General features: G+C 41.7%; 1 protein-coding gene across 1 annotated transcript in view; it reads right to left on the reverse strand.

Annotated features, from left to right (window-relative positions):
- Positions 1 to 477: 477 nt before the first annotated feature.
- The window catches only part of glt1d1 (glycosyltransferase 1 domain containing 1), a 103,943-nt gene continuing 85,857 nt past the window's right edge, over positions 478 to 18,563 (reverse strand). The window contains exons 9-12 of the mRNA XM_034169757.1: positions 11,505 to 11,548; positions 9,028 to 9,148; positions 7,266 to 7,364; positions 478 to 630 (exon numbers count right to left, since the gene is read on the reverse strand). Of these exons, the coding sequence (XP_034025648.1) occupies positions 484 to 630; positions 7,266 to 7,364; positions 9,028 to 9,148; positions 11,505 to 11,548 (411 nt within the window). The 3' untranslated portion in view covers positions 478 to 483. The remainder of the gene's footprint in view (positions 631 to 7,265; positions 7,365 to 9,027; positions 9,149 to 11,504; positions 11,549 to 18,563) is intronic.

Consider the following 18,563-nt stretch of genomic DNA (forward strand, 5'->3'; position numbering starts at 1 on the left):
ATGTCAGTAACAGCCAATGTGCACGAGTTACAAATGGCTTGCTCCCACGCTTTGTTCCCATCTGCCAGAGAAGACGGAGCCAAAAACACACCGAGATCACCAACCCCTCCAAAGCAATCAATGAAATGAAACAGCACAAGGCAAGCAAAATTGTTGCTTGCTGCTTTCATTTATTGTTACTAAAGTCAGAGTAAAAACTACTTTCTCTCATGTTTAACACCACACCAGTCGTTCCAAATGCAAAAAATATATATAAGATAAGAATGCAGCATTCCAGTCATCCTTTGCTTTTGGTTCAAAGCGCTGTGCAGCCTGATTTCCCTGTGCGTGCCCAGAATAAATCTGATTGTTCTGCACTGTGATGTTTTAAATGATGAGAACAGATACATAATTGGTGATTATGGTCACACTGGGAAAACAACTATGGCGACTGAAGTCCCTGAGATGGTACAAAGGGGGGATGTGGGGTCGGGTTTCGCGTGCTCACTGCAGAATGTCAACCAGCTTCAGGTAGGTCTCTCTCTCTCGTTTCGGGCTGTGATGTTTTTCCACGTAGATTTTTCCGTTCCTCACCAGTTTTTCTCTCAGCTCAGGATCTGACAACAGCCTTTGAGATTGATGCACAAATTCCTGGCAGGGATAAAAGCAAAACCACTCACATTTACTGCCAAGTGACACGTGAAACTTGCCACTGAAGTTGACTGAAGAGGCTTTAAAGCATAAAATATATTCCAAGGCATATGAACATAATAATAATAATAATAATAATAATAATAATAATAATAAACAGCTCCTGCAGTGATCAGAAAAGACTTCAGAAGTGTTTTTAGAGTGCTAGAGGATGGTGATATTTGTGGCTCCAGATCCAAATGTGCCTTTACAACAGACCTGTGCAGTCTACAAGTATAGCTGTCACATCTCATTTACTTATGGACAATGGACACAACAAAGTAAATGCAACATATATCCAAACTGATCCATGATACCTGGTATGCGATATATAGGCCCAACACCATAGTAGGAGAAACATGCCCATATCATGATGCTTGCATCACCATGCTTCACTGTCTTTACTGTGAACTGTGGCTTGAATTCAGAGTTTGGGGGTCATCTCACAAACTGTCTGTGGCCCTCACACAGGCGTCTTCTGTCACAGCACTTACAGGTAACTCCAGACTGTCTTTGATCATCCTTGAGCTGATCAATGGGTGAGCCTTTGCCATTCTGGTTATTCTTCTATCCATTTTGATGGTTGTTTTCCGTTAACTTCCACGTGTCTCTGTTTTTTGTCCATTTTAAAGCATTGGAGATCATTGTAGATGAACAGCCTATAATTTTTTGCACCTGCGTATACGTTTTCCCCTCTCCAATCAACTTTTAATCAAACTACGCTGTTCTTCTGAACAATGTCTTGAACGTCCCATTTTCCTCAGGCTTTCAAAGAGAAAAGCATGTTCAACAGGTGCTGGCTTCATCCTTAAATAGGGAACACCTGATTCACACCTGTTTGTTCCACAAAATTGATGAACTCACTGACTAAATGCCACACTACTATTATTGTGAACACCCCATTTTCTACTTTTTTTTTTACTAATAGCCCAATTTCATAGCCTTAAGAGTGTGCATATCATGAATGCTTGGTCTTGTTGGATTTGTGAGAATCTACTGAATCTACTGGTACCTTGTTTCCCATGTAACAATAAGAAATGTACTGAAAACCTGGATTAATCTTTTTAATCACATAGCACTATTATTATTCTGAACACTACTGTATATATATATATATATATATATATATATATATATATATATATATATATATATATATATATATATATATATATATATATGAGGTCTATTAGAAAAGTATCCGACCTTATTATTTTTTTCAAAAACCATATGGATTTGAATCACGTGTGATTGCCTCAGACAAGCTTGAACCCTCGTGCGCATGCGTGAGTTTTTCCACGCCTGTCGGTTGCGTCATTCGCCTGTGAGCAGGCTTTGAGTGAGGAGTGGTCCAGCCCACTCGTCAGATTTTCATTGCCAGGAAATGGCGGAATGATTTGGGCTTTTTTTCCATCAGAATTTTTTCAGAAACTGTTAGAGACTGGCAGCTGGAAACCATTAGAAAAATTTATCTGGCTTTTGGTGAAAATGTTACGGGCTTGGTAGAGAATAAGGAGTGTTACTGTCGCTTTAAGGACAGCCCCCAGCGGCTGCGGGGCGCGCCGCACTCCAAAGCCGCCATCGACAGGCTGAACGACCATTTCATTTCTAAACGGATGGCTGTCTGGATCTGTGACCATCGTGTGCCATTTCTCTGGTTATCACAAGAGCTGGACATCAACCATTTTCCGGCAGATTTCACTTTTAACAAGAGATTTTGTCATGGAAAGCCGAGTGGAGGCTTCGCACGTCACGATGAATTCGCTACTGGAGCGAGACAAAACCACCTCCGTTTTGGTCTCACAGGACGGCTTTGAGATGACGTTCAGACAGCTGTCGATGGTTTTTCCATCGAGTGATTATCCGAGAAATGGTGGATGTGCCTGGACATGCCAGAACATGTCCTGTGAGACTTCATCACGGCATTGCTTTGCGCCATGCGGCACCGCCGCGATGCGCGAAGCCTCCACTCCTCTTTCCATGACAAAAACTCCTGTAACAGTGGAATGTGCCGTTCATTTCTAAACTGGACGCTGTGTTTTATCCGGGACGTCGTCTGACTAGCACAGGAATTGTGAAAAGACGTGGACATCAGCACTTTTTTGGCACATTGAGACAGACGGGTGGAGGAATTCCGCGCATCACGGCGATGTCACATGGCGCAAAGCAACGCCGTTATGAAGCCTCACGGGACATGTTCTGGTATGTCCAGGCACATCCACAATTTCTCGGATAATCACTCGATGGAAACACCACCGACAGCTGTCTGAACGTCATCTCAAAGCCGTCCTGTGAGACCAAAATGGAGGTGGTTTTGTCTCGCTCCAGTAGCGAATCCATCGTGATGCGCGAAGCCTCCGCTTGGCTTTCCATGACAAAATCTCTTGTTAAAAGTGAAATCTGCCGGAAAATGGTTGATGTCCAGCTCTTGTGATAACCAGAGAAAGTGCACATGATGGTCACGGATCCGTTTAGAAATGAAATGGTCATTCAGCCTGTCGATGGCGGCTTCGGAGCGCGCCCCACAGCCGCTGGGGGCCGTCCTTAAAGCGACAGTAACACTCCTTATTCTCTACCAAGCCCGTAACATTTTCACCGAAAGCCAGATAAATTTTTCTAATGGTTTCCAGCTGCCAGTCTCTAACAGTTTCTGAAAAAATTCTGATGGAAAAAAAGCCCAAATCATTCCGCCATTTCCTGGCAATGAAAATCCGATGAGGGGGCTGGACCACTCCTCACTCAAAGCCTGCTCACAGGCGAATGACGCAACCGACAGGCGTGGAAAAACTCACGCATGCGCACGAGGGTTCAAGCTTGTCTGACGCAATCACATGTGATTCAAATCCATATGGTTTTTGAAAAAAATAATAAGGTCGGACACTTTTCTAATAGACCTGGTATATATATATATATATATATATATATATATATATATATAATTTTACATTTATAACTCTCTGAAACACTATTGCTTGCATTTTGAGGGCCAAATTTTGTGAAGCAAAGCCATAAGGTTTTGGCTTTAGTTTAATGGCAAAAGAAACAAGGCATCAGGCAAAATATGGAAGGGTGTAGAAATGTACCTGTGTCAGGGCCAATGAACCAGGTACCTCTGGCGCCCTCTTTGGCTGCCCTGGATCTGTTCAGTAATTCTGCCCTTGAGTATGTTTGTAAAATAAAAATACTACTCTATCATTCTGGGAGGGAGTTGGATCTTGCCATCATTATTAACTACCAATACTCCATTAATTTGCCGTCAAATGTCAATATAATACTAGTATTATGTTGCATAACTAGACAATTAGGTAACAGCTCAAAAACGGTTTTAATAACACTAACCCAAATCAATATTGGATCGGATCAACTCAAATCGAAATACTCACTTCAGAATCTTAGGAAACGTAATCAAATCGATTCTTGAAATCTGAATCGATACCCAGCTCTACGAGTAAACCAGTACTGATCAGTATGTCTGGTATTTATATTGTGCATTTATATTAATATTTGCAACCTGTTTTCCTTTTTACTTTCACTTTTGATACTTTTGTGTGATTCTTACCCTGTGTGCTGCTATACAATGCTGCTGGAACCTCAATTTCCATGAGGGAGTCTTCCCAAGGGATCAATAAAGTTCCATCTAATCTAATCTAATGCTAGAGCTGGGGGATAAAAGATATTACTTATATAATATATATTATTTATGCAATAACTGAGGATATAGTATAGTATTTACTGATTATATATTAATATTACTTGTTGGCAAAGCCAAAAGAAAAATTACTTTTAATATTATCAAATTGTGCTGCAAATTATTTGACCAGCAGATGTCAGGATGGAGATGATGTGCTCGAGCTGCTGTGTTCCACATCCTGAGTACTTAGTGGGGAGTAACGGACAAACGATGGTTGCCAGCCACCAATAAACTCCACAGAAAAAGAAGAATGACAACACTTCAATTGCTTCCACCAATGAGCACCTGAGAGTCTTTTATCTTTATTAACAATGATAATGTTACATCAACGCTACCTGTCCTTGATCCAAGCAAGATCTTAACGAAGTGCTGGCTCATGACGGTTAGTAAAAGTATATGTTTCTGTTGGCTGTAGGAGCAGTTGTTGTTCCATGCTTTTACTGGTAGTTATTTGGGAAAAACTGCATCATTGGTACAATCCGTACTAGCAATACAGTAGAAAAACACGTCTGATCACTTTTTCAGACTTTTGGGATTGATTTGGTGCAAAAAAAAAACACTACAAGGCATACTCCTAACCATATATCAACAAAGGTAATAACTTTAACTTAAAGACTACTAGCTGTGATCGATGTCTGGAGAACTAAAAACAAGTCCAGTTTTTCAGTGATACAGTGTTGACAATGTTTGCACCACTGTCTATGGAAATACAGACCTAGTGCCTCCAGGATGAGAGCATGTCCTTGAGCATCATTGTGATGGTTTCTGCTGTGTGATCCTCCGGAAAATAGGAAGCTTGCAAACATTTGTTCTGTAAATTCTATTCTGTGTCAGTGTAGTGAACAGTGAGACTTACGTATGGCTCCAATGTCCAAACAGACCACAAGCCCGTTGTAGTGGCAAAGTATCTTACATCTTTTAACACAGCTTTTAACACAGGGCAAATTTGCAACATCAACCTTGATTGGTTCTTGTCCTGACATTAACCAAAATCTACATGCTGCATGATAGGTCACAGGCAGTGTTGTCTCAATACAGGAAACAAGTCTGATCGGATACTACTTTAAAAGCCTATGTTTATTATGTTTATTCAATCAATTTAAGATAAATAAAATCAAGATCATGCCTGTGCTTCTCTCTAGAACAGGGGTAGGCAACCTGTTCCAGAAAGAGCCATGAGGGTGCAGGTTTTCTTTGCAGCCACTGACTCCACCAGGTGATTTTACTGATTAATATCACTTTGAGCAGATGGAATCAGTTAATCAGTGAAATCACCTGGTGGAGTCAGTGGCTGCAAAGAAAACCTGCACCCTCATGGCTCTTTCTGGAACAGGTTGCCTACCCCTGCTCTAGAATGTCTGGTGGCATGGCAACTTTAATGATATAGCATTTTAATATATTAGCCCTCCTGAGCAGATATGGCACTTCGCCAGTCAGGATTTTTTTTTTGGAGCTCAGTGAACTCTCAGCCTTTGGCTCCACCTGTGCCCGGCTCAGCGGGCACACAACAGCATAGAGAAGAGTATAAACTACCTGAGTCATTCATTCTGTGCTTGGATCCCAACGTGCACTAAGCCTGCTTCATCAGGCTGACTTGAGTGGAACACAAGGTAGGAGTGCATATATATAGTCTATGGGCGGCAGAGGGTGTGTGCTTTTAACATGCTCTGTTCATATGAACACACAGTTGCTGTTTAGGCACTCACACTTTGATTTCAGTGCAACTCTGCATTGTCATTTACAGTTATCACTTTTAAAAAGAAGTCACAGTGACAACAAATCTATATTTCACACAATTATGTAAAGTTTGCAATTAATCTGTAGTCGATTTACATGCCAAACCATGGGGGTGGTCTGAATGGATGCATACCAGACTGCTCCCCATAGCTGACAATAACATAAGGTGTTCATTCACTATTCATTCTCCGCTCCTTATCCAGGTCTGGGATGCAGTGGCAGCAGACCAAGCAGCTCATCCCACACTTCCCTCTCTTTGGCCAAGTCCTCTATCTCTTCCTGGGGCATCCCAAGGCGTTCCAATCACAACTGGGAAACATAAGGTCCTCAGATTTTATCAAAAGAAAATCAAAGATGACAGAAAGGTCGTGAATGGATACTAATAAACCTAAAGTGTGGTTCAGTTTTTTTGTTTTTTTTTTAATGAATTTATGTTATAAGGGACAATGTTTACACGATACATCTTCTGTTGTTCCTTGTTCATGGAAATTTTTGTTCATGAATGAATAAAGTAAAGTATATATTAGTTCAACAGACATTGTAGCTGACAGATGAGCCCTTGCTGTTTGACATCATGGTATATCCAGCCCAAGTCGCTACAGCCACCTGTAAGAGGTTACTTTCACAAAGGATTTGTCTACAGCTGAACAAAGTGCACGAGATGTCCTCCGAGGACGAAGTATCCTCTTACCACACATCATCAAACCATGGCAGCTTCCTGCGACCAAATGCCCTTTTTCAGCCTATACTACTGTCACTGTTCTCCTCGAGCCTCATTAAAACATCAGGTTGAACGTGAATCATAGAACCAGCCCATTTTCTTCATGCTGCCATGTGTTGCATCACTATGTGGTAATGCAGTCCCTAAAGGCTGCACTTTCTGACTCCACCTTATGAAACAGCGCCGTTTGTTTCATTTCTTCTGCTCAGATTTAACGAATGACAAGAATTTAAAGTGCTAAGCTTTTAAAATTGATTTTTCCTCCTTAAAAAGTGAAGCCCTGTCAGGCTGAATGACATAACCTGATATCATGCATGAAAAGTAAACCTTTGTAAGGGTGATGTGAATGTCTGTAGGCTACATTGTGCTCACATCCTGTTACGCTTCAGTACTGGTTAATACTGCACTGTGCAGTCAGTCACCTGGTCAGGGTTTGTCACAGTTTACCTGTGGAGTAGAGTACAGCAGCCCTGTGACCTCATGATGTACCACAGCAGCATTTCCTGGAATATCCCTCGCCACAACGGGTACCCCAAGATCCATGGCCTGTTGACGCATATAGCATTTACCACTCATTGTTTCACAACCTGCACACACCAACATTCATCAACAGACAACTAAACGTTCTCATCCTCACTCACTGTAGCTAGCTTCATTAAGTACAAAAAAGAAAATTTAAGATGGAGTGAAACACGCTGGCATGCTAATCAGAGTTTAGGGCCCCTTCACACACAGTACGAATAAGTACAACTCAGGGCGACTCAGGGCTGAGCAGCTCATATGAGCGAACCATGAAAACATTGAGCCGAAAGACAGGCGTGCACTATGCCGCTGCAACAGTTTTGTGCATGCAGGAACACAGTGCCAGCAGCTGCGTGATGTGGTTACACATCAGCAGCTGAGCTGTTGTGAAAATAAAAAAAATAAAAAAATTACATGCCACCCACGGGATTCAAACCTGTACTTTCCAAAAGCTCTCATTGCCAGCCAGAAACTTGAGCACTGAGCTACCATCACTGTCCTGTGAAAGGTGCGGGAAAATGCGTGATATCAAGAAGGACATGAACATATTTAAAAAAATAAAAGCACACACCCAATAAAAAAAAACGTATTTTATTGAATCCCTCTTATCAAACGGACAATACAAATATGATCCGTCTGTTCCTCTAGAGATGACCCATCGTCACAGATGTACAAAATGAAATGACATGAATGAGAAGCAGAGCACTCTTATCATGTTCACATCTGCTGGCGGTATGTCCAGCCAGCCCCGCGCAAGTGTCTTGTGGACAGTGCGCCGCAGGACAGACAATGCGTTATGTTGACCAGAGTGCACATGGGTGACGTGACATTCAGATCGCTCGCTGCGTTTGACGGTCTGTTTCACCTGGGGAAGCCTGTCAATGTGCGCAGTGTGTGCGCGCTCGCTTCAGCCCATTGCAACAGAGATATATGTTTTTATGTATGTCCACGTGATGACAGCAAGCAGACACATGAGCATCACAGTGGGCAACTGTTAGTTCATGTCCGTCCAAACACAAAATGTGTTCTCCAGCTGGGATGTCCAGAACCACAGATCTCCACAGGTGCTCCTGTGGGTGGACACACCCCCTGTCAGTTTACCGCACACACCAACTTGTCACTGTGTCTGTTTGCAAAGCCACACTCATGGAGCACTTAGACAAATTTCACATCCGGCTCGACAGTGATTGTCTGCTGACTGTTGTTGTGTTAACAGTGCGAATGGCCACACATTTTCTAAGTGCCAAGCGAGTGATGTTAGATGTTCGTGTGTGTGTAACCTGGAATTTGGCCGACACCTGCCGCGAGAGGGTTCGATGGGCTCTCACAGTGCACACTCAGCCTTTCAGCCATTGGTGTGCACAAATAGCTGTAGCAACAGGTGTACGAGGCATTAGAAGCAGCTACAATTTTACACGTATTGCATACGATTCCTGCTTCATGCACACTTCGTGCGCAAAATCGACCAAATTGGCACTATGTGTGAAGGGGCCCTTAAGCCTGCTGTGGACTGTGCTAATTGAGGGAGTTTAAAAGAGATTAAGTGGATTTGCTTGTATTGTTCACTCAGGATTGGTAAGATCAGAATCAAGCACTTCATGTAGGTCACTGTCCCTGCTGCCGCTGAATTACTGAAACAAATACGTGTTATAATCTGTACTCTATGTAGAGATTTAAAGGTATTCACCTCTAAGATGGCTGCTGACATTCCTTCTGAGAGAGAGCTGTTGACCACAGCAGAGCACTTTTTCATGGCAGCATGAAGCTCCTGTTGGCTTCTCTCAGGTGCCAGAAAGACCCCAGCTGTCCTGCAGGAACAGTAGTAAAAGCTAAATCCTGCATGGCTCAGGGATCGGAGGTGTGTGTATTGTATAGCATGCAGCAGAAGAGAAGTAAAATGAGGAAACGCAGCTGCACTATGTGAGACATGTATGGTGTTAAAAAAATCGAAGAACTTACAGTTCAGCTAAGACTCATGAGTCAGGAGTTTGGACCTCAGGCCATGAGTAAGAACAATGCAAAAGACATCAACGTAAAACTCAAAGCCTTGTCCCTAGCAGTTTCAACACTACGAAATAGGTCTCTTTCTCACACACACACACACACACACACACACACACACACACACACACACACACACACACACACACACACACACACACACACACACACACACACACACACACACACACACACACACGTGCATGCACGCACACACGTCCCTCCACAAGCTGGTGACAATGGCTTGAAACCGAACTTCAGGTTGTCACTGGATGAGAGCCAGCAGAATAAGTACTCAATTTTTCATTTTTCTTATGGTTGCGGAAAATGTTTCACTTTTGGGCGATGAGTTTTTGGAGGACCTGGTCATTGTCATCAAACCAGTCCTGGTGCTTCCTCCTCTGATGTCCGAGTGTTTCTTGGCAGGCTGTTGTCACGGCTGTCTTCAGCTCCAACCAAAGTTTAGGAGCCGGGTACTTCATGAGGCGTTCTTTCATCAGGCAGTTTTTTTTTCCTGGAGCTTCAAGCTTGGCAAATGTTGAAACTTTGACATTTTTGCAGTGTCCAGGCCTCCTCTAAGATTCATTAGAGCCAGATCCTGAAGTAAAACAGATGATGATCCATCTGATACTCATCTGTACCAGTCATTGCCTTGGTGGCCAGGACAGCTTTCTGGTCACACGTTATCCCCACTTTGTCCACAGGTTCTTGGATGGTGACACGATGGTCATCCATGACCAAAGCCCATTATTCTGTCAATCACGTGGTCATTTCAGCTTGTGGACGGCCTACCAGCCTACCTGAATGTGCTTTGCTCTCCAATGATGTGTGCCCATTTTTGAAGCAGTTATTTCACTCTTTTTATTGTGTTACGCTCATCTGCTGTTTTGCAGTTGTGAATCTCACACCGTCTGGCCTGAGATTCACACCACAGGTTGGTTTCAGCAGAATTCCGGTTTGGGGCACAATGTAAACACAGATCGTGAAGTATGGACAACAAGACAACATCGGGGCACAGCAGAAGTTCATCACAGGTGCCACACCTCCTCTAGATAACCCTCTCAATTTGAGAGAACGTGTCATCTTCATAATCGCTCCTGAACTCGCTGAATAGGCGCCATCCACATCCTCACTTTGCCATTGTTTACATGTGCTGTGAGGACTCTGCTGGCACCACGGTGCATTCTAGGAAGTGTAGGGGGATTATGGGAAACGTTAAAGTAACGAATGGCATCATCGCCAAAAGCCTGCCAAATATTGCGAATGGTTTCCGCTTGGGCCTCACCAAGCTTTTGGCAAAATTTGGTTCAATACCGTCGCTCATTGTTCCGTCATGTAATAGCAAATGAGAAACTGACTGGTGCCAAGTACACGCATGAACTCTAAGGCTGACTGCTCATGACGTATGCGCTCTGCGGGCAGGAAAAAATTCACACATGCGCAAGAAGGTTCCCTACAGGTCGCCACCAAACAACAACTCGGGCGCTTGATTTATTTATGTGGGATAAAATCAGATTGGACACTAACTGAATGAACCTTTGTACGGTGTTCTCTGCTAACAGTGTTCTCTGTTAACTGGTCAAATTGATGCCGATGTCTCACTGGACCAAGAACCATCATTTCAGGCTTATCAGTGTTTAAAAGTAGGAAGTTTCTAGACATCCAACTTCTCACTGCTGCAAGGCAATCTTCTAAGGATTTTATGTGAACGAGATTACCAGCAGTTATCGGCATGTATAACTGAGTATCATCTGCATAGCAGTGAAAGGTAATCCCAAAACGCTGCAATATGTGCCCAAGGCGTGCTATATAAAGGGAGAAAAGCAGGGGGCCTAAGACAGACCCCTGAGGAACCCCAAATTTCAAGTCACTAAGGTTAGAGGTAGTGTTAATGTACAAAACACAGTGAGAACGACTGGTCAAGTATGACGTCAGCCATGCAAGGGCACTCCCAGTAATCCCAAAATGATTTTCCAGCCTATCAAGTAGAATATGATGATCCACTGTATCAAATGCAGCACTGAGATCTAACAGCAACAGAACCGTAGTGGTGTCTGAATCCATTGTAAGCAGAAGATCATTCATGACTTTAGTGAGAGCCGTCTCTGTGGAATTGTAAGACTGATAAAGAAAATGAGCGCAATGTCAAAATAGAAGGCTTACTGTTCAACAACAGCTTCAACCTCCAGAGTAAGAACAGGATCCATCTGAGGGAGAGAAAAAGAACAGCAGAAACATGAGTGAAAGCCCTTTTCAGGTTGTCAGAACTGTTTGTGTTGAGGATACCAGCAGTTACTTCACTTGGAGGATAAAAAAAAAAAAAAAAAAAAGCAAAACAATGACACAATCATAATTTATATCATGACATCATTCTCTGAAAATCCTGTATTTGCAGAGATTAGGGTCAGGGTGGGGTTGGGTGGGTGGCCAATCCTATTAATTGAAACATGGGATTTGCATGCATTAGCATGGCCACCGAAAAGTCAGCGCTGTAATTTAGGTTAAAGATGCTGTAAAGCCGGCTGCTACTTCAAAATAAATAAATAAAATCTTTCATTTCACAGTTCAGAATTCCTGGAATTAAATTGCTTTGTTTAAAGCATGAATGCATTTAAAAGGCTGTTACGGTTATGAAGCAAGTAACGTTTCTCTATCATGGGGTAATCTGGGATTTAGAAAATTTTAGTCACATAACAAAAAAGCAAGACGGGGTGGTGATGGGGGGTTAGCGTAACCTATGACAAGGACTACAGTGTAATGCAGATATACATAATTGAGGCCTGAGCGGTGCCAAGGTAATTCATGGGTGTCTCCTTGGCATTATCCAGTTATTGGGTTCTTCGACGTTGAGGCACCTGAATGCTGGGATCAAGCCCATAGAAGTTCACCACATGGCCAAAATGTCATGGTTGATGTTCCTTCACAATGCAAATAATACACTTCATCTGAGTCTCCAGAAATTAGTTTTAGTTTGACACAAAGTCAATGCAATGGTACCAAAGGATCCTTCTTGTTGCCTTTGGTAACTGGTTAGTAACCATACAGTACAACTGGAAGCCCAAAGACACTCAAGAACTGGACCTTCATCCTCATCAAACTCTTCTGTCCAGGGACCTCATGACTCCATAATCTTTTTATTGGCATCTCTTGAGATCAAAGGCTGAGAACCCAGAATCAGGAACAATGAGTGCTGCAAGTTTGACACTTTCTCTACATATAGATACATTTCTGATGGTCGAGTCCAGGAAAGCATGAAGGTCACGGCTTTCTGTATCCAACTGAAACAATGTGTGCATATTGTGTTTTGTTGAGCCACTACACCAGGGTGGAATTTTCAAGAACAGACAATACATATGGCTGTGGTGTGTGCAAAAACACAGATAAGGGTTGACATTCATATTTATGACTGCATTGTGACAAGTCATTAGATTTGATGCATCTTGTTTTCATAATAACAAAATAATATGCACATTGTGATGTTTGATAAAACCCAGTCACACGGCAGGGTGATGTGTCACCCCTGACTAACTGACCTAAATCTTTCTCTTCACGCCAGATGGTGTGCAGCCTGAATGCTTGTTAGTTGAACCAATTCAGTCCTCCACATCATGACAGCCTGCATATATGTTACTGTAAATTTGATCTACATCTTTGCATTTTGTTGGTTCACTAAAAGTGCTTGTTATCTACACAGCACATAGAGCTGAAATCATAAAATGACAAATGGACTGCATTTCTATAGCAGTTCTGCTTCAGATGCAGACACTCAAAGTGCATTTCATCAATTTTCTCTCTCTCTCACACACACACACACACACACCATTGTCAGTGCACTGCTATGCAAGGTTTTCAACTGTATAATGGAAGCAATTTGGAGATTAAGGGCCTTAGCAAGTTTCTGATTTGACAAAGAATCAAACCAAAGATCCTCTGTTCATGAGACTCACTCTCTAAATTGTAGGCCAGGGACAGTGGTTCTCCAACCAGTCCTCAAATATACAAATAATGAATGTTTTTGAGATCAGTGGTACGAATATTTCATGAGGTGAAAGCTGGAACATACCATTCAAGGAGGCGAATGGTATGTTATGTATGGTATGTATGGTATTCGTCCATTGAAAGAATATAAAAACATTCATTATTTGTTTAACGGCTAAACTAGATCCTTGTCATTTGATTTTGACTTACATTTTGGTGTTCCACTGCTGCTAAAGTCCAAATTGTGACGTGTAGTCCAGTGATGCTGTGCACTGACTTCGGACTTCCATAAAAAAAAAAGACTTTGTGTAGTTCCTCAGTCCAGCCAAAAGTCACGTCAGCTTTTCAGCTGAAGAGCTCTTCCTGCATCCAGACGGCTTACAGTGGAGTGGATTTTGTGTGTGTGTTACAAGAATTAGCACCGTCTGTTAGCTCAATCAAATCGTCGTCTCGCTTGTGTCGTCCCAAGCATGTGCATGTGCGCTCACACAACTGGGTCAGCGCTTGTGTGTGCGTGTCCTATAAAAAAAAAAAAATACTGTGTACAGTAGTGTTCAGAATAATAGTAGTGCTATGTGACTAAAAAGATTAATCCAGGTTTTGACTATATTTCTTATTGTTACATGGCAAACAAGGTACCAGTAGATTCAGTAGATTCTCACAAATCCAACAAGACCAAGCATTCATGATATGCACACTCTTAAGGCTATGAAATTGGGCTATTAGTAAAAAAAGTAGAAAAGGGGGTGTTCACAATAATAGTAGCATCTGCTGTTGATGCTACAAACTCAAACTATTATGTACAAACTGCTTTTTTAGCAATCCTGTGAATCACTAAACTAGTATTTAGTGATTCACAGGATTTAAAAAAACAGTTTTTCATGATTTCTTCACATCTGTGAGGCATTAATTTTGTTGGTTTGGAACCAAGATTTTGCTTGTTTACTAGTGTGCTTGGGGTCACTGTCTTGTTGAAACACCCATTTCAAGGGCATGTCCTCTTCAGCATAAGGCAACATGACCTCTTCAAGTATTTTGACATATCCAAACTGATCCATGATACCTGGTATGTGATATATAGGCCCAACACCATAGTAAGAGAAACATGCCCATATCATGATGCTTGCACCACCATGCTTCACTGTCTTCACTGTGAACTGTGGCTTGAATTCAGAGTTTGGGGGTCGTCTCACAAACTGTCTGTGGCCCTTGAACCCAAAAAAGAACAATTTTACTCTCATCAGTCCACAAAATATTCCCCCATTTCTCTTTAGGCCAGTTGATGTGTTCTTTGGCAAATTGTAACCTCTTCTGCACATCTTTTATTTAACAGAGGGACTTTGCGGGGGATTCTTGCAAATAAATTAGCTTCACACAGGCGTCTTCTAACTGTCACAGCACTTACAGGTAACTCCAGACTGTCTTTGATCATCCTGGAGCTGATCAATGGGTGAGCCTTTGCCATTCTGGTTATTCTTCTATCCATTTTGATGGTTGTTTTCCATTTTCTTCCACGCGTCTCTGGTTTTTTTGTCCATTTTAAAGTATTGGAGATCATTTTAGATGAACAGCCTATAATTTTTTTGCACCTGCGCATAAGTTTTCCCCTCTCCAATCAACTTTTTAATCAAACTACGCTGTTCTTCTGAACAATGTCTTGAATGTCCCATTTTCCTCAGGCTTTCAAAAAGAAAAGCATGTTCAACAGGTGCTGGCTTCATCCTTAAATAGGGGACACCTGATTCACACCTGTTTGTTCCACAAAATTGACGAACTCACTGACTGAATGCCACACTACTATTATTATGAACACCCCCTTTTCTACTTTTTTTTTTTTACTAACAGACCAATTTCATAGCCTTAAAAGTGTGCATATGATGAATGCTTGGTCTTGTTGGATTTGTGAGAATCTACTGAATCTACTGGTACCTTGTTTCCCATGTAACAATAAGAAATATAGTCAAAACCTGGATTAATCTTTTTAGTCACATAGCAGTACTATTATTCTGAACACTACTGTACATCCTCAGTGCAGCGAAGAAAAAAAAAAAAAAATCACATCAGAAATTAATCCAGCTTTTCATTCTAACTTCCTGCTAACAACATCCAGGCAGCGCAGTGGATTTGTTTTGTGTGTGTGTGTGTGTGTGTGTGTGTGTGTGTGTGTGTGTGTGTGTGTGTGTAGAGTGCAATGGTACCAAACGTATGGAACCAAATTTGCACTCTAAATCGAACCAAACTGCACTCTAAATGCAATGCAACACAAATGGGACGAATAATCCATGTCATGTGACATACAAAAGCACCAATCAAATGACAAAGATCCAATCAGCCATTATATAATACCACCTAAACAACACTTTTCCATCTTTGATTGACTCATTAAAGTGTGCAAACAATCAAGCACTATAGACACCTAAATGAGCAAACCACTGCTCTAGATCACCAACTCATCATCAATAAACGGCAACAACAAAAACCAGTAACACAGTAATCGAGTCACGTCAAGAACATGGACAGTGCTGCATCCACCACATCATGGAACTGCCCTGGTTTCTGGATGGCAACTACCCATCTCTCATAACCATCTATCTGCCAGAAAAATACATCAGATGGCCAAGTGGTAAGCTTCAATGACCTCTGAGGAAGCCCAGCTGAAAGAAGAAAAAGTTGCAGTTCCTTGACTGGCCACTTGAGGCTCCAAAAACAAGCAGGTTCCCATTCAGCTTTAGTGTAGAAATGAACATGTTTACAAAAAAAAAAAAAAAATGTCTTTGGTCTCTATAGGTAGTTTCCCCCTCCATGGCAACATGAATTTTTTGCTTTAGGGCCGTGGTCCCTTTGAGTGGCTGATAGGTGTTGTGGAGAGCTGTGTATCATTTGGTGCATTTTCACGCTAAGTAAAACATTTGTCTTATTTAATGTTGTATGCTAATGGCGTGAGCATTTTTAGCAGCTTTCGGTGAGTCTACTTGATTCACGATTACTCAGGAAAATAAGCAGCTCATAACTTTTAATGCCCACAACAAAGCAAACCAACTAAGGGCTGTGTCTGTTTCATTTGGAGTGTTTTATTACAAACACCTGGAATAACGTGGCTTGCTATGTGGTGAAATGTCCTAATGAATCATCAAAGACATCTCTGCTGCAACATTCGTGCTGAGAGAAAATCTTGTCTTATTTAGGGGAGGTGATCGTCTAGTGGTTAAAGCACTGGGCTTGAGACCAGAGGGTCTTCGGTTCACATCCTAGCCTGACCGGATCCCCTAGTTGCTCCCAGTGTGTAGTGACTACCTTGTATGGCAACAGCGTGACACTGGGGTGAATTATTTCTAGAGCGCTTTCAGCGTCTGATGCAGATGAAAAAGTGCGATATAAATGCAGTCCATTTACCATGTATTTAAAGGACATGTCACACTGAAATCATAACAATTAAGCTCCACCGGGATTATTTTGTGCACTTCCATGACTGGTTTCAAAGTATACGGCATTCGCAACAAACAGTTATGGAGACTTCTGAAAACAAAGTACTCGTGAGTATGGTTGGTTATCGAGAACTGATTATTTTCGGGTATCGCTAAGAAATGATTTGATCCACCGACATCAATAGTCTTTTTGCTTAACGATTCCCTTATCCGTCCTTCAGAGCGGCCGTTGTTTTTGAGGGTGTTTGTCAGGAAAATGATCACCTCTGCAGCGTGACTCCACTTTGAAGCGTGAACAATGAAGCAATGCTTCGATCCGCTGGCTCGTTGGTTCTTTGCTTTATTTTGCTTTATCATAATTTTTCCTCACTAAAACCCTAAAGAGCATATGTCTGTGAGTAATATTTACCTTTTCATGTTAAACTGACCTTTTATGGCACTCTGAAACAGTTGATAGATGTATTTTATAATTTAAAAATGGGACAGATGCAAACACGTTAGCATGTCTATGGCATTTTCAATGCTAAAGTTAGCATTAGCTGTTCACATCTCAGCACGTTTGTGTGCATTTGTTTTCTGTATAATAATTAATGGCTCAGCGTTTGTTGTCGTAAAAGAGTCAAATGTATTAAAAATTGTAATTTTTTAATGTAATTTTATTTATATATTAATAATAATAATAGCAACAACAGCAATAATAGTATTAATAACCCTTCAGAAGTGGCAAGTCCGCTTCTTAACCCCTCTCAAAGCCATTAAAGTATGTGAGTCACTTTTGTGTGGATTAAAGTCACTAACTGGGACGCTTGTCTTGTTGCAGTCAAAAAACGAGAATCGTACTCCATTCCTTTGGCACAGCTTCAAACGCTGCGCGGCTCTCTGCCGAGACAGAGTCTGGTCGGAATTAATAACTTCAAAATGAATTGCCGCTTTAAATAAAATGGCACCTCTTTCCAAATGCTGTAATACAGACAAACTACAATCGACAAAATGTTTTTTTCCTCCAAAAATGAGACATCCTGCATTCTTTATGAATTACATCCTGACGTACAGCACAGCCAGCTGCAAGAGCTCAGCTGAGATGTATAGAAAGACAGTCATGCCAATAATGTCTGAAAGGAAATGCTTTTGACAAAAACTACAGATTTTATTTATTTCTATTTATGTCCAGAGATGAAGGATCCAGTGACCAATTTCATATTTATTTACTTTTAGACTCAATAAAATGTTGTTGATATAGAAAACCTGTAAAGCCTACTTTTAGTATACAGAATTCATAAGCGGTATCAATAAGGAATTGGATTGATAGGCAGAACCGAAATCGATGGTATTGATATAGATAAAATCTTATCAATACACATCCCTACTCGTGAGTACTCGGGTGTTTCCGACAGCGTTGACGTAGCTATTAGAAGCGTCCCAGCGTGCACTTCAATGGTATGTAGCTGCTGACGTTAAGAACGGAGGCACAGATTCATTACAAAGTTGACATAAGTGTGATGTCATGTTATGATGACTCGTTTTTAAGTGATAACTGCTAATTTTGATGTAGTCACGGTAAAAGCAGCAAATCTGAGAAGGTTTATGTGCACCTGCGGTAATTAGTGATCAACACAGCCTGTCAATAACAATCTCTGCTCCTGGCTCAGCTTTGTGTTTGATTAATTATTAGTGTTGTTATCAATGAAATCTAAGAAAAATACATCTGCTGCAGGGGGAAAAGAGGTCATGGAGACATTCATGTTCATGGCGGCAGGAGCTGAGAGGAGCCACGATGCAGCTCATACACCCCCCCCCCCCCCCCCCCTCACACACACAC

The sequence above is a fragment of the Thalassophryne amazonica genome, chromosome 5, assembly GCF_902500255.1.
Source record: "Thalassophryne amazonica chromosome 5, fThaAma1.1, whole genome shotgun sequence".
Classification (NCBI taxonomy): domain Eukaryota; kingdom Metazoa; phylum Chordata; class Actinopteri; order Batrachoidiformes; family Batrachoididae; genus Thalassophryne; species Thalassophryne amazonica.